General features: G+C 38.7%; 1 protein-coding gene across 2 annotated transcripts in view; it reads left to right on the plus strand.

Annotated features, from left to right (window-relative positions):
• RASGRP3 (RAS guanyl releasing protein 3) overlaps positions 1 to 15,619 on the plus strand; it is a 68,559-nt gene that overhangs the window by 27,142 nt on the left and 25,798 nt on the right. The window contains exons 2-9 of one of the 2 annotated variants that reach the window (XM_040993059.1): positions 2,227 to 2,350; positions 4,456 to 4,654; positions 6,975 to 7,077; positions 9,657 to 9,719; positions 10,217 to 10,348; positions 11,523 to 11,670; positions 13,093 to 13,266; positions 13,600 to 13,716. In XM_040993059.1, coding sequence (XP_040848993.1) covers positions 4,585 to 4,654; positions 6,975 to 7,077; positions 9,657 to 9,719; positions 10,217 to 10,348; positions 11,523 to 11,670; positions 13,093 to 13,266; positions 13,600 to 13,716 — 807 coding nt within the window. In that variant the 5' untranslated portion in view covers positions 2,227 to 2,350; positions 4,456 to 4,584. The remainder of the gene's footprint in view (positions 1 to 2,226; positions 2,351 to 4,455; positions 4,655 to 6,974; positions 7,078 to 9,656; positions 9,720 to 10,216; positions 10,349 to 11,522; positions 11,671 to 13,092; positions 13,267 to 13,599; positions 13,717 to 15,619) is intronic. The other variant, XM_040993060.1, reaches the window with a different exon arrangement.

The following is a 15,619-nucleotide window of genomic DNA, read 5'->3' on the forward strand; positions in this document are numbered from 1 at the left end:
ATTTATTTTTATTAGAAATTCAGATATATAAAGAGGAGGATAGATAGAAGGGAAGATCTTCTGTCTGTTGATTCACTCCCCAAGTGGCCGCATCTGCCAGAGCTGCGCCAAACAGAAGCCAGAAGCCCGGAGCCTCTTCCAGCTCTCCCATGCAGGTGCAGGATCCCATGGTTTTGGGCTGTCCTCGACTGCCTTCCCAGGCCACAAGCAGGGAGCTGGAAGGGAAGTGGAGCTGCCGGGATTAGAACTGGTTCCCATATGGGATCTCGGCACATTCAAGGCCAGGTCATTAGCTGCTAGGCTACTATGCCAGGCCCTTGTTCAGAGTTTTACTTACGTTTTTCTTTTTGAACCCAAAAACCACATATGCTTAATAGTTACAATTTGTTTTTACAAAACTTTTAGATTATTAGAGCTCTTTGTCTTTGTATTGTACCCATGTGGACATAAAGACACGTTTGATCATTTGGGCATTAAAGATGTCCTCTGTCATTGGAAAGGAAAAATTGTACTGGAAATTTTTTTTTTTTTGGCTTTTTTCTTGAAAAAGAGACCAAACTACAGCTACAAAAGATAATCTTTTGAAGTTCTAATATGGCCAATATCATTTTTAAAATGAATTATTACATGTTTACTAGATGTATTTCACTTTTAGAGCTTACAATCCTAAATTCAGAAAGAACCTTTTTCATTTTGGCCCACTTTATAGATATCAAGTGGGAATCTCATTAGCAGTATCTTTGTCTTTTCCTAATTTTGGGCTAAACAACTTTCAGCAATTGTTATACATTGTTGATGAAACTATTGGTTCCACTATGGATGATGTAATGCCATTGTTTTTCTTCTTTGATTTCTTTTCCCCTTCTCTAAGCAAACATCTCTCTTCATTTTTGAAAAAAAAAAAAGATTTTTTTAAAGCAGATCAGGATTTACAAAGACAAGAGACAAATAAAAAGATCTTTCATCTGCTAATCCACTTTCTAAAAGGCCACAATGGCCAGAGTTGAGCTGATCCAAATCCTGGAGCCAGAAGTTTCCTCTGGGTCTTCCACACAGGTGCAGTGATCCAAAACTTCGGGCCATCCTCAACTGCTTTCCCAGGCCACAAGCAGGGAGCTGGAAGAGATGTGGAGCAGCTGGGACATGAACCAGTACCCACACAGGATATTGGTGCTTGCATGTGGGGGTTAGTCAAATGAACAATTGTGCCAGCTCCTCTTCCTGTCAGTTCTCCAAACTGGTTCTCCATTTCAATTTAAGTTCTCAAGTAAAAAGCCTTAAATATGGGAAGGGAACAGGAGACATATAGAAATATTTGCATAAGGGAGACATCTTCTTTGAACCTGTAGTGTTTTACAGACTTCGTAGTGGGTTCACTTAGTGTGACCTTGCTCACTCTTTAAATCATCTTGTAAATAAGTAGGTATAATAACACTGTTACATGAAGAAGACTTTCCCCATTTGGTTACCTAATGTCAAGATCCAGTTTTTGAAAGCTTGACTTCTCTATCTGAATCCAGAGCTTAGGATGCTAGTTTTTTTTTTCTGTTAATAAACAATTGCATGAGAGTACCTCTCATTTATCATTCCTAGTGTTGGGACTGCTTTACCATTCTAGGTAAGCCCTGAATGATTTGGTTTTTCTGTGAAGGAGGCTTTACAAGTCAAGTTAATCAATGTCCTTGCTATAGGAACATATCATGGTCTTTGCAACGACACCCAACAAAATTCTACTGCTCCTTTAAAATGAGAACTTCTCTCTCAACATAGGTCAGACTGTCTACACTCAGCAAGTCCTAACCTACTGGGAGACTGAACAGTCTGAATAAGATAGCATTGGTATTCATATGGAGACCTTTTGAAGCAACTTAGGGGCAGAGTTTGAAGATCCCTGTGCCAAAATGTGTTAAAGGATTCACCAACTTTCTAAAATCAATGTTTGGAAATCCTTAATGAATAATCCGCTTATGAATGTATTCAAACTAAGATAATTTTTTACACAATGTGTACAAAACTTAGTTTGAGCACATGTTTGATTATAAAATCATTTTGTTAAACAGTTATTTTGAATAGTACTTTCCATTTTTAATTGGTTTTGTGTGTGAAGTCTAGACAAATTTTGAGAACAAACGAAAGCTCAAGACTTTTGCAAATGCGTTGACACAATTGTAGATTCTTTGAGATTTCAATGATTCAACTCAAATTTTCTTTTACTTCTTTTGTCAGATTCTGAAAATATCATTCAAATCGACTAAACAAGCTCTACAAACTGCTTCATCCATGCATTTGCCAATGGTGGTAACTGTCCTTAAACTTGTTTCAGAGCTGGAAATTTGTATGAAAACAATAGGTAAGTATTTCTTTAAATTTCTGTAGGTTATGTAAGAAAACCACTCCCTTCCCCCACTCCCCAACTAAAAACACATAGAGAAACTAAAAGAGCTCTGCTATGATAGTAACAAAATTATCTTTGGATGATGACATTATGAGTGACCTTTTCTCGCTTGTCTTTCTCTTTGGTGTCCTATTTTAGACCAAAATGAGTATTGCTTTTACAATAAATAAGGTTTATTTTTGAAAAGTCAGTTGTAGACACAATAAGGTCCACACATGTGAAATGAGATCTCAGGTGAATGTGCAGGCGACAATATCAAGCAGAAAAACAGACATAACCACAGATTGCAAAAACAGATTGTAACCAGATAGCCCAGCCCACCTGGCTCATCATGTGTCGGTTTCGTTGCAGATTAGAAATATAACTCCAAACATGATGACAGGTCTTTGGTGCTAGGTTAATTCTAACCCCTGTTGTGAGGTCAATACCTTCCCCAAACAACTCAGCCCATTTAATTCTGATTTTGACCTGAAAAAACAGTTTAGTTAAAGTATTCTATTTGGTTCCAAGTAATACATGCAGTATTTAGTAAATGACAGGATAAAAAAATCTGTTTCAACATAAAACTATTCAAAATTGTTAATTGTTTTAATCTAGAAAACCTGGAAGGGCTTCCCCAAAATGTCCTAGAGAGGTAGTAAATTCTCATTATGAATGAATATAGAGAGTTGTTAATGAGTCTGGAACACTGGCAGGAATTTCTGTCCTGGTAATAATTTACTTAAAACTGATTTAAAATTGTTAAAAAAAATAACTGCTTAAAGGTGTATGGTACTTTGTCCACACTCATGCAAATATGCCCATATTCATAAGCAGACTTTTGCAGTTTTTGTTTTATTTTATGGTAATGTCCTAATTCTAGGCTTTAAGGATTGTGTGGTTTGAGGTAAGTTGTTGAATCTTCATGAGTCTCATGGTGTTACCAGTCAAGCATTTGGTGTGCAATATATAGGTATTCATTAAATTATTGTTAATGCTTTACTGCTAATTAAGGTGTTATATACTCTGGTTTCTCTTCAGATCGTATAAATCTTTTGCCTTTTACTAATTAAGGTGTTACCATTACAGAAACTAAACAAACAGAAGCTTCACAACTGAGCGCAGTTATAATGTCCATAAAATATTTATAGTGCTCACAATATATTTATAAATGTGCTGAGGATAATGTTTATACATTTTTAAAATTTTATTTATTTGCTTGAAAGGCTGTGTGACACACACAGACACAGAGAGAAATCTCTCATGTGCTGGCTCACACTCCAAATAGTCATAGCAACCAGGTCTGGGCCAGAATGAAACTAGGAGCCAAAAACTGCACCTCAGTTTCCCACATGTGTGGCAGGTGCCTAACTTCTTGGTTCACCTTTGCTGCCTTCCCAGGTGTATTAGCAGTAAGCAGGATTGTACGTGGGGCAGCTGAGACTCAAGTTGGCACTTTGATATGGGATTCTGCATTCCAAATTATGGATTAACTTGCTATGTCAAATATGGTCCCTATCTTTGCATTTTAAGATATGTCTGTGACAAACCAAAGAAAAATTATAATATTCTTTAAAAAATTTTTCTTTTTAAATTAACATGAGATGAAGGAAGAGAGAACAAGCAAACTCTCTCATCAGTTAGCTCACTCTGTAAATGGATGCAAAGGCCAGGGCTGAACCTGGGAGCCAGAAATTCAGTCTAGGCATGGATGGCAGGACTCCAGGTACTTGAGCTGTCATTGCTACCTCCAAGGGTCTCCAATGGCAGAAAGCTAAAGTCAAGAGTGAGAGCTGGGAACTGAACCCAAGGACTCCCACTAAGATGAAGGCATCTTAAGGCCTAAGTTAGAAGTCCACTGCTCATGTATAATATCTTAGATATTTTACATTATAAGAATATGAAGAAAATGTTCAATGTTGCACGTAAAAAGCCGTGGATGTGAAGGGATGGTTCAGCAGACATTTTGCCATCATGGGCGGTCGATCTGATCTGATACTTTTGTCTCTATTAGATATAGCGAATGGAAGTCATAATTGTTGCAGATAGGAAAGTAATGCTTTGTTTTCTTGTTTACTCAGAATTCTCTTGAAGTACAACTAACAACAAAGGCTACAACTCAGCAATAACGTCACCCATGTACATGATTATGGAGATGGTCTATTTGATGCTGAGAATGTCTCTAGTTTTTTGACAGTGGCTAAACAACCATGGGGTCAAGTGGACTTGGAAAAGCAGCAACACTGGATGAACTGCTGAGCACATGCATTGAGATGTTTGGTATGAATTCCCTCCTGTGTTACTTGGTAATACCACCTCATTCTGTTCAGATACCAGTTGCTTGTGCAGTGGCAGTCCGTCTCACTAGCTTGGTATCTAAGGCCCTTTTGGATTAACTCCACTTTATGTCGCTCTTCATTTTTTTCTTTTTCTTTTTATTTAATGTTTAATTGGTATGGGACTGGGGGAGAGAGAGGGATTGGGAGAGAGGGAATAGGTGAGGATACAAGAGAGAAAAATTCTTTTTTCTGTTCATTGGTTCATTCTCTAAATGCCTGCAAAATGTGTGGCTGGGCCAGGTTGAAGTCATGTACCCGAGTGCTTGAGTCATCACCTGTCTCCCAGGGGCAGGAAGCTGGACACAGGGTAGAGCTGGCACTCGGATCCAAACTCTGGAATTGCTAGCCCAAATGGCGCTTGAACCTCAGGGGTTAAACCCTCTATATGCCTTTCCCTTTACTGTTCACAGTTCTTTTTCTTTTCTTTTTTTATCTTGTCTTGTCTTTCTTTAAAGCTTTCTTTGCTTAGAAAGTGACCTCTTTCTCTCCCCTTCTCTCTCTGTCTCCTTAAGATTTATATGCTTTTATTGTAAAGGCAGATATACAGAAAGATCTTCCATCTGCTGATTCACTCCCTAAGTGGTAGCAATGGCCTGGGCTAAGTCAATCTGACGCCAGGAGCCAGAAGCCTCCTCTAGATCTCCCACGCCGGTGCAGAGTCCCAAGGCTTTGGGCTGTACTCTACTGTTCATGGCCACAAGCAGAGAGCTGGATGGGAAGTGGGCCACTGGTACACAAACTGGAGCCCATGGGAGATCCTGGTGCATGCAATGCATGGACTTTAGCTACTAGGCTACTGTGCCAGGCCCATGCCCATGGTTCTTATTCTAGCCAAATTCTCCATTTGATATTTCTGGAACATTTTTACAACTCTGTCTACTACATGCCTTCATTTTATCCTGTTAGTAAAATTTTGCTTGAGAGATCACCCCAGATATCAGGTTAGACGATTGCCACATAGTTTACGTTGTAATTAATTCTTGGTTTGCGTCTGGTTTTGCTTTTTTACTTAGACGAGTATGGGTTACAGAATTCACTGCATTCTCTGTGTGCATGTGTTTTATTATTTATTATTCTTTCAAGATTTATTTAGGACCCGGTGGCATAGCCTAGCAGCTACATCCTCACCTTGAAAGCACCAGGATCCCATATGGGAGCCAGTTCTAATCCCTTCAGCTCCACTTCCCTTCCAGCTCCCTGCTTGTGGCCTGGGAAAGCAGTCGAGGACGGCCCAAAGCCTTGGGACCCTGCACCTGTGTGGGAGACCTGGAGGAGGTTCCTGGCTCCTGGCTTTGGATCGACACAGCACAGGGCGTTGCGCTCACTTGGGGAGTGAATCATTGGATGAAAGATATTTCTCTCTATCTCTCCTCCTCCTCTCTGTATATCTGACTTTGTAACAGAAATAAATAAATCTTTTTAAAAAAGATTTACTTGTTTTTATTGGAAAGTCAGATTTATAGAGTGAAGGCGAGACGGAAAAATCTTCCATCTGCTGGTTCACTCCCTAAGTAGCAACAACAGCTGGAGCTGAGCTGATCCAAAGCCAGGAGCCAGGAGTTTCTTCCGAGTCTCCCATGTGGGTGCTGGGTCCCAACGTTTTGGGCCATCTTCAACTGCTTTCCCAGGCCGCAAGCAGGGAGCTGGAAAGGAAGCAGAGTACTCAGAATACTAACCGGCACTCATATGGGATCCTGGGATTGCAAGCCAGGACTTTAGCTGCTAGGCACCACACCCAGCCCTATGTGTGCGTATTTTATATCTCCTACTAGATTATACACTTTGCAGCTGTGTTCTTTTTTACACTGTTGTGATCTTAGCATTGTAAATTATTCCTTGAGCAATCAGAGTCACATAGGAGTTGTTCATTGAATTGCAATTCAACTTAGAATAGAGGGATCAAAACTACAATAAAGCATAATTTCCAGATAAAATACACATTGACCAGTTAAATTTGAATTTCAGATAAATATCTATGTCCTAAATAATACCTGGGACATTCCTATATTTAAAGATCGAAGACCATTTTAACTTAATGAAATATGCTATATTTTGATTTATTAAGCCTGTGAAGTGTAAACCAGATAAAAGGTGGCTAATTGTTAATTTGTTAACAATTTGCTAGAGAATATCAGTTGGAGTGGGAAGGAGAAGATAGTGGAGTCCCTGAAGAATATTTGAGGCTATTGTTTTTCTGCTGATGCATGAAAAGGAGAGAGTAACACTGTTATCAAGCTTTATTATATCTTTTTTTTTAACAGATGATAATGGAGAGCTGAATGACAGTTGCTTGCCCAGAATAGTTCTCCTGATGCATCGCTGGTATTTATCTTCCACTGAATTGGCAGAAAAGCTTCTCTGCATATATCTTTTTGACTACTGTGTTAATATGTACAGCTATAAATCCAGTTTCGTATTTAGATGTCTACCCGAGGCCAGTAAATTAAGATGAGTTTATAGTGTTTAGTCAGTGATTCAGTTCTTATGTGAATATATATATATGTATGTATATATATACATATACATATGTAGATTGATATTTAAACAAAACATCTGGACAACAGACCAGATACTTCACAATGCATCTGGACACTTTGGCTCTATTTGGAAAGAATTACTCAGATGTAAAATGAAACAGGAGCTGTAAGCGAAATGTTTTATCTTCTTTGAAACATTTCTGCTGTTAATACAATGAAAAGAATACTTACTGCTAACTCAAGGCCTAATTTATTCCTTCTAGGAAAGCAGAATGGTAGGCTTAAGGGATGCGTTCAGACATATGCAAGTGCTAGCCTACATTATGTGCTCTGCTGCAGGCAAACAGCAACTTATTTTTCCATAGCTCTCCTTGACAGAAAGACAAAAGCAAATATACTAAAGAATTCTTGTGTTTCTTCTTACATACAAAAAAAAAAAAAAACCCACCACCAAAATGCAGTAATCAGAAACCCCATTCTATAATGAAGGCTTTTAACAGGCCATCGATTTTGTACATAATAATGGTCCTGAAAAGTGGTTGAACCCCAAAAGGCTGAAAATACAGAATCTTATATTTACAAGGAACTTTTACTCCCCAAGAACTGACATTTATTATACAGTCTCTAATGTTGGATCCTACAATCTCTGCCTTCTTCAAACCTGGAGAGGGCAGGTAGATGAATGAGTATACTGCTAGGGCTGGAGGATTCCAAAAGGGCCAACTGAGGGTTGTGAGGGATTGCCAAGACGGCCTGGTCTGGCTTCCACCTTTTCACCGCAAGGCTCTTCCACCTTCTATTCCTTCCCTTCTTGCTCTCCACATTATCAGACCAGGAGAAAGGGAAAAGGCCCATTCATCCTCAACTGAAGTCCCTGGAACTGAGCAAGACGCTGTTCCTCACGGTCCAAGATGCACTTGGGTCCCATTGTTAAAGGGAAGGATGGAAGGAATTAATACCATCTGACTCCACTTCATTCATTACCAAAATACTTTCAAAAAAATGTATCCCGCATTGGAATTCTACCTTTAATCTGATGTATGAAACCCAAATATAAAGGGATGTTTAGGTATAATAACGTCTAACCCAGGGAAATGCAGATTATAAAAAAACTGGAAGATTGCCACAAAATAAAAATTTTTAAGCATTCTCTTCCATTGAGGTTCCTCCTCATTCCATATCTAAAGCATCTGGCATATGCAAGAGCTCCAGAACAATTTGTTTAAGGGAGGGTGAAAATAGAGCAAGACAAGTTACTTAGCAATGTATCTAAAAATTATGTTTTCAAATTTTAAAGAAATTAAAGGCATTTATAAGGTATTAATCCTAAACATTTAGGAAAGTCTTTAACAGAAATGTTTTTCTAGGTATCAATTTTAATAATTTTAATTAAGCACTATTGCCAATATATTTCTAATAATATATTTTTAAAGATTTATTTATTTTTATTGGAAAGGCAGACATACAGAGAGAAAGAGAGACAGAGAGGAAGATCTTCTATCTGATGTTTCACTTTCCAAGTGGCCACAATGGCCAGAGCTGAGCTTATCTGAAGCCAGGAGCCAGGAGCTTCTTCTGGGTCTCCCATGTGGGTGCAGGGTCCCAAGGTTTGGGGCCGTCTTCAACTGCTTTCCCAGGCCACAAGCAGGGAGCTGGACGGGAAGCATAGCCACCGGAATCGGAACCGGTACCCTTATGGAATCCTGGCACATGCAAGACGAGGACTTTAGCCACTAGATTAACATGCCGGGCCCTGTAATTGTATTTGACAACTATGATTAAGTAAGTGTTCAGAAAGGTAAAACTAATTTTATAAGGCCCTTCTCCTCTAGGCCAAAAATATATGGACAGCTCACATGATTAACAAATCAGGTTTCAATTACTCAGTGCTAAAATGATCAAAGCTCTCTTTTCTCCCCCATCTGAGTGTTTTTATAAAATGGAATTCGAAAAAATTCATGAAAAATGGAATGAAAAGATAATGCAAAATTTCCACATATGTTTTGCGACCACTTCATACAAGTTTAGTATCCTCTATTCGAAATTCTGAGAGCCAGGATTTTTCAAATTTTAGAATTTTAGTAGGGGAAGAAATGTTTATATGTACCTAATGAGATATTCTTAGGGAGTTGCCAAAGTCCAAACATGGAATTCATTTATGTTTCACTTAAACCTTATTTAAAAAGCATCCTGAAGGTAATTTTTTACAATATGTGTAGTGCATCTGCTTTGACTACACTGTTCCAAGGGGTTAGATGTTATTTTTTTCTTCCCATGGTATTTTTACTACTTGCAAGTTACAGATTTTGGAGCATTTCCAATTTTTGAATTAAGGATGTTCAGTTGTAACCCATATATCTCCAGTATGGCCTTCCAATTAGGAATTTGTATAAACTGGAGAAACAGCTGCAAATATCTGCAAAAGAAACAAGGGGCAAGGATATGACTTTTCTTTAACTGGTATACGTATCGCAATGCCAATGGAGAAAGCTGTGATGAATTTCGATTAAAGATCTGCTACTTTATGAGGTAAATACAGATCTAACTTGGTGGGAGTTTCTGGTTCTGGGGTTGTTGACAACTTTCTTTTTCCCAGGAAACAGTGGACTACTCAGATTCCCCCTTTACTGCCTTTGTTAAAATTGGCCCTTCTATGCCAAAGAGGAGGGAAGAGAGAAGCATTAAATGATGCTCAATGGGATTAGAGAACGGAACGAACTCTAAGATGAATTTGCTTTCTTCTCCCTTGTCAGACATTGCCAGCTATTTGTGGTGATTTAGGGAAAGACTTTCTTCTCAATTGTGGTTCTATAAAGTTTCATAACAAGGCCCCCAGTGGGAGTAGGGGACGCTGTAAAGAAGGCAGAGAGAGACACCATGGGATGGACTGGGCTTAGGGGATGGTTGATTGGAGTGCGGTTTGTAAATGTGTGTTATATGTAGTGTGTAAAATGGTATCATAGTTTCCAGAGAGGTGCGTCTTGGAATCAATCTCTCAGCTGTCAACAATATTTTATGGTTTTCAGGTACTGGATTCTGAAGTTTCCGGCAGAGTTCAATTTGGATCTTGGTTTGATTCGTATGACTGAAGAGTTCCGAGATGCAGCTAGTCAACTGGGATACGAGAAACATATTAACCTCATTGACATTTCCAGCATGTGAGCGTGGCACAAGTATCTTTCAACCTTGATGGTGGGGGCAGGGAGTCATGACCCAATCAATATCACTCTAGGATTAAGGTTTACTTCCTTCAGGAAGATTTATGGTAGTACTGCCATACTGGAAACAACTCGTTTTCCCAAGATGCAGTTTCTTTAGTTAAAAAATTGGATGATACATTTCTCCTAGGACAACTATAAACGTCTCATAAGCACGCAAGACAGTGTGTGAAAGCATTTGATGTACATAGCATCAGTTACTCAGTGTGAGTCCAGTTAATGTCCCTCTGCCCTTGTTACTAGAGTGCAGTCTGCAAGTTAGCAGAATTGGTCTCTTGCGGGATGTCACTAGAAAAGCAGAATCTGGGGCCCCTTCCCAATCCTGCTGAGTTGGAAGCTTTACTTCAACACGGTTCCCAGACATTTCATATATTCATTTAGGTTTGAGAAGCCCTCTGCTATGGTGCTTCCAAGGTTGACATGAGGTTGTGCAAATATTAACCAGTAGATAGCTGGATTAGTAGAAATGTGTTGCTAATTGGATTAGTTTCCTATCCAGTGAACTTTGCATGATGATTCTCAGTGCCCTTCTTGAAATATAGTCCTGTGTCTTAGGCATTTAGATGCTGTTCTCCTAGAATATTTCTTTAAGAGTGATTAAAAGTGAATAACCTAAGCACCATCAGGGATGCTTGTTCAAAATAGATACTTTTCAAATTCACTCCTTATAAACCAAAATCTTTGGCAGTGAAGTTCAGTTCTCGCTCTTTATAACAATGTTTTCTAGATAATTTATGTGACAGTAAAGTGTGAGAACCACAGTTTTTAGCAGTCTCTGCATCTTAAATCATCATTTATATGCTGATAAACTCTGAAATTTATATCCCTATCCCTGACCTTTCCTTTATGGTCCAAATCTTGCTTGGTCAGAGTAAGACCAAGTAAGAGATTCTGGATGAATCAGTGTAAACTCACTCTCTCTGGAAAAACAACTGAAAGTTTATGTTCTATTGGCAATGGGTCAGTGGTTTTCTCTTTAAATACAAAAGACAAGGCATGTATTTTGCACAAGCTCCTGGAAGCAGGCCAAGCGTTACAGAGTCAGTAGGTTAATAACTTCCATTGACTGAAATGGGCTTTCAGCATGCTGACCAGACTCACTCTTCTTTTATAGTCCTTCCTATGACTGGATGAGAAGAGTCACTCAGAGGAAAAAAGTCTCCAAGAAGGGAAAAGCCTGTCTGCTATTTGACCATCTGGAGCCCATTGAATTGGCAGAGCATCTCACTTTTCTGGAGCATAAATCTTTTAGAAGGATCTCAGTAAGGAACTTGACATTGATTTTTCCAAGGATAACAACCACCATTGCCAACTTTTCCAAGAGCCGCATTTTCATTCTCTGAAGTTTTGGCAGCCTCTACCACTATGCCCCGTTGGAAATGTGCCCTTAATTCACAGGAACAATCCCTTTTAAGCAAAGATAAATATTATCCTGTCTTTATTTTATGGCTCAGGAGCTATATTTCTGTTGCTGTTTTCAATGTCTCCTTTCATAGGATTAAAGCATGATTTTTAAAAATACTCATTGGAGAGTTAACCGTTCAAGGTTTATTTAGCTTCATTGACTTCTCCCAAGTCAACATGTTTTGCTAGTTCTTTCATTTCTGAGGGGGAAAGATTTACTTATCTTGGGATTTGTATAAAGACCTAATTATGGGCATAAGCTGAAAACTCTTTAGTAGACTTTCAAATTGTTTCTTTCCTCGGGACAAAGTTCTTGAACTTTTCTTTCTTCCTCTTATTGATGAGGTTTTGTTTCTTCTGTCTCCCTTTTCTTCCGCCTCCAATGGTCTCTTCTGAGCTGCCTGCCTTTAACTATTTGTTATTGTGTGTCCTCTCTGCTATGCTTTCAGCCAACTGTTTGACTTTGTCTCACCAACCTCTGGGGAAATTTGTCCTCCTCCTTTCCCAACATGCCAGCAAATGGATTGCATTGTTGTCTGAAAGAAGATCATCTTGGTTAGAATCATAAATTTCTGAAAGACCGATTTTTAAGTGCTCCTGTTTTGAGAAGATCTCAATACTTTTCCACAAGCAGTCCATGGGAGGAGAATCCCTGCCCTGTTTGTACGATAGACGTCTACTACGTGTTTGCTGAGGCTGCTGCTAACATCTGGGAATGTGTCTGTTTTGCTGAATTGCGTTACTTTATTGATATTTTTCATTTCTTTTTTTTTTAAATTGAAATATGACAAAATGGTTTCAGATCTCTGTGTTGAAGTTCATTTCTTCTTAATGCATACTATTGTATTTGAAACATGTCTGATTGTCCGAATCACCAGTGTTGTGTTCCCAATGGATATTCTTAGATTCTTTCTCTGAGGAAAATGATCCTTTAGTCTCAGGTGTTCTTGTAAGCCCCCATTTTGGTAAATGGGCCTAGTGGAGCCTACAACCCAATCTATTTAGAATTCACTAGAATGCAACTGAAGCTTCTCTTTCTGTCTCCCCAACACTATGATGTATAATAATGTGTGTCTGTATGTGTGTAAGAGGAATCTGGTATGAAATATTACAAATGAACATATTAAAGGTACTTACATATTCAAGCTTGTAGAATGCTATTATTAACATGAAATGAAAGACACTGCTGTGTTGTTATAAAATAATCTCTCCTCTTCTGTGCAACAGTAATTTAGAAAAAGCATTATTGTAATCAGAATCTCTCAATTTTCCTTCATTAGTTCACTGATTACCAAAGCTATGTTATCCATGGCTGTCTGGAGAATAACCCAACCTTGGAGAGATCTATTGCTTTGTTTAATGGAATCTCAAAGTGGGTCCAGTTGATGGTTCTTAGTAAGCCAACCCCACAGCAAAGGGCAGATGTGATCACGAAGTTTATCAATGTTGCAAAGGTATGTCTGGTCATCAGACTGTCATTCTTGGAGTCTGCATGCTCACTCATGCTATTGAGGAAAGTTGGTGTTTACAAGATAGGATCACTGTCATTGTTCAATTAAACTATACACAGAAATCTGTCAAAAAATAATTTTTTCATGTAAGCAGTTGCTCTTAAAAAAGTCATGCTTAGAAGGATTCAGTGCATGATTGATGTATCTTAATGGATTCTGTTTGTACCTTTTCATTGCTATTACTTTTTCTAACTATTTTTCTTAAAATTATGTGTGCTAACAAAGTTTGAAATAGTTAAAAAATGCTTAAAGGTATGGATAACATTTTTATTGCAGAAGCTCCTTCAACTTAAAAATTTTAATACCCTGATGGCAGTGGTGGGAGGCCTTAGCCATAGCTCCATCTCACGTCTCAAGGAGACCCATTCTCACCTTTCTTCAGAAGTTACAAAGGTATGGTTCCTTTCATTTCATTTGAAATTGTGTAGGTTCAGTATTCTTACAAATCTTACTCTAAGTGGGAAAGCTTTTCTCTTCAACCAAGAGTGCATTGCACATGAGGCTCAAACCAGGAGGGAAGAATAATTACCAGCTGAGTCTGCCTACAAGTACAGGTCAGAGGTATAATTATGTGCATGAATAAAAATGCTTTCACAGAGCCAAACTTTTGGTCCCATTGCAGGGTACCTAGATTTGATCCCAGCTCCAGCTCTTCACTCCAGCTTTTCACTAATGTAGTGGCCCGAGATACTAGGTTCCTGCCACCCCTGTGAAAGTCCTGGATTGAGTTTCCAGCGCCTAGATTGTCCCTGTCCACTGTGGACATTTTGGTAATAAATTGGCAGATGAGAGTGTTTTCTTTCTGTGCTCCACTTCTCAAAAGAAATACTTCGACATATTATTAACACATTGTGATTATAAATATTTACAAATATTTACTTGTTGCTTACCATAGGATAGGCACTGATTCACACACAGAGTGCAGGGGAAATAAGATAGCTATAGTTCCTCTCTTACCCTCCTGAAATAAAGTCGTTGACTGCTATACTACTAACATCACTATGTTCAGAACAGTGGAAAGGAAGATATGGGCCTTGTATAGAAATCCTCAGGCATAGCTGACATGTCAGAAACAAAACTAAGCAGTTTTTTTTTTACATGGTTATCATTTCCAAATATGAGCTCTTTTGCTATATTTATTCCCAGGCCATGTGAATAATTTCATCCTTATTGAACAAAAACGAGTATTTTATCTTCATGAAAATATTACTTTATCAAAGTACACTATATAAATAGGACTCCATCGGCTATAAGTCATAAAACAAAACAAAACCAAATTACTATGTTGATTAAACAACAGGAAATGTATCTCCTCGAACATTCTTGGAAATCCGGCTGTGGTCTGATCTGAGCCTTGGCTCAGGTGCTCTCAGCTCCTCAGAGTATCAGTGTTATCTTGGTTGGTTGGTTTTAGTTAGATTGGCCTCTTGATTGCACTATCTGCAGCAACAGGAAAATTCTCCTTTATTCGTAGAAGATGGCAATAGAAAAAACTCCTTACTGAAACCTTGCAATGTGGAATTAAAGACTATCTTTTAGGACAGTTGGGCCAGCTTAGATAACATATCCACACTGGACCAATCACAGTGTTCAGAGAAATACAATGATTAGCTTACTTTTGTGTTATCAAATCAATCTTAAACCAAATGGTTGGAATGACTATGATGGCAAATCAGAATGTCTTCTTGATTCTGGGGTTGAAAACAGCTGTCTGGGTCACGTGGTTGCTTTCAGAAAGAGTAGTGTGACCTGACATGGGAGCTATTAGGAAGGTCTGATTGTTGCCTCACAACTAACCATGACATGTCCATGTAAAATAAGAGAAAGAAAGCTGCAGAAATGTGACTGACCTCAGACTGCACTAGTTGTAAGGAGCATTGGGACTTACATGTTTTCTCTTAGCTTTGTACTAAATTTCAAGTAAAACACACACACACACACACACATTTTATTTGATAAGGAGAGAGACAGACACAGGGAGAAAGCCCCCATCTTCTGTTTCACTTCCTGAATACTGTCAACAGACCCCCCAGATGGAGCTTGGAGTTAGGAATGCAATCCTGGTCTCCCACATGACTGATGTCAATCAATTGAGCCATCATTGCTGCTTCCCAGGGTTTGCCAAAGCAGGGAGCCAGAATCAGGAGTAATGCCAGGTGTGGGGCACTTGTATCTTAATTAATGGCTTAGCTGTTAGGCCAAACACCACACCCTAAACACGAAATAAAACAAAACAAAAGCTTAACTTTGGGAAGAACAAGAAAGAAAATAGAAGTTGATAGTGGTTTCAAATCAT

The sequence above is a fragment of the Ochotona curzoniae genome, unplaced genomic scaffold, assembly GCF_017591425.1.
Source record: "Ochotona curzoniae isolate NIBS_2020 unplaced genomic scaffold, NIBS_Ocur_1.0 contig_883, whole genome shotgun sequence".
NCBI lineage: Eukaryota > Metazoa > Chordata > Mammalia > Lagomorpha > Ochotonidae > Ochotona > Ochotona curzoniae.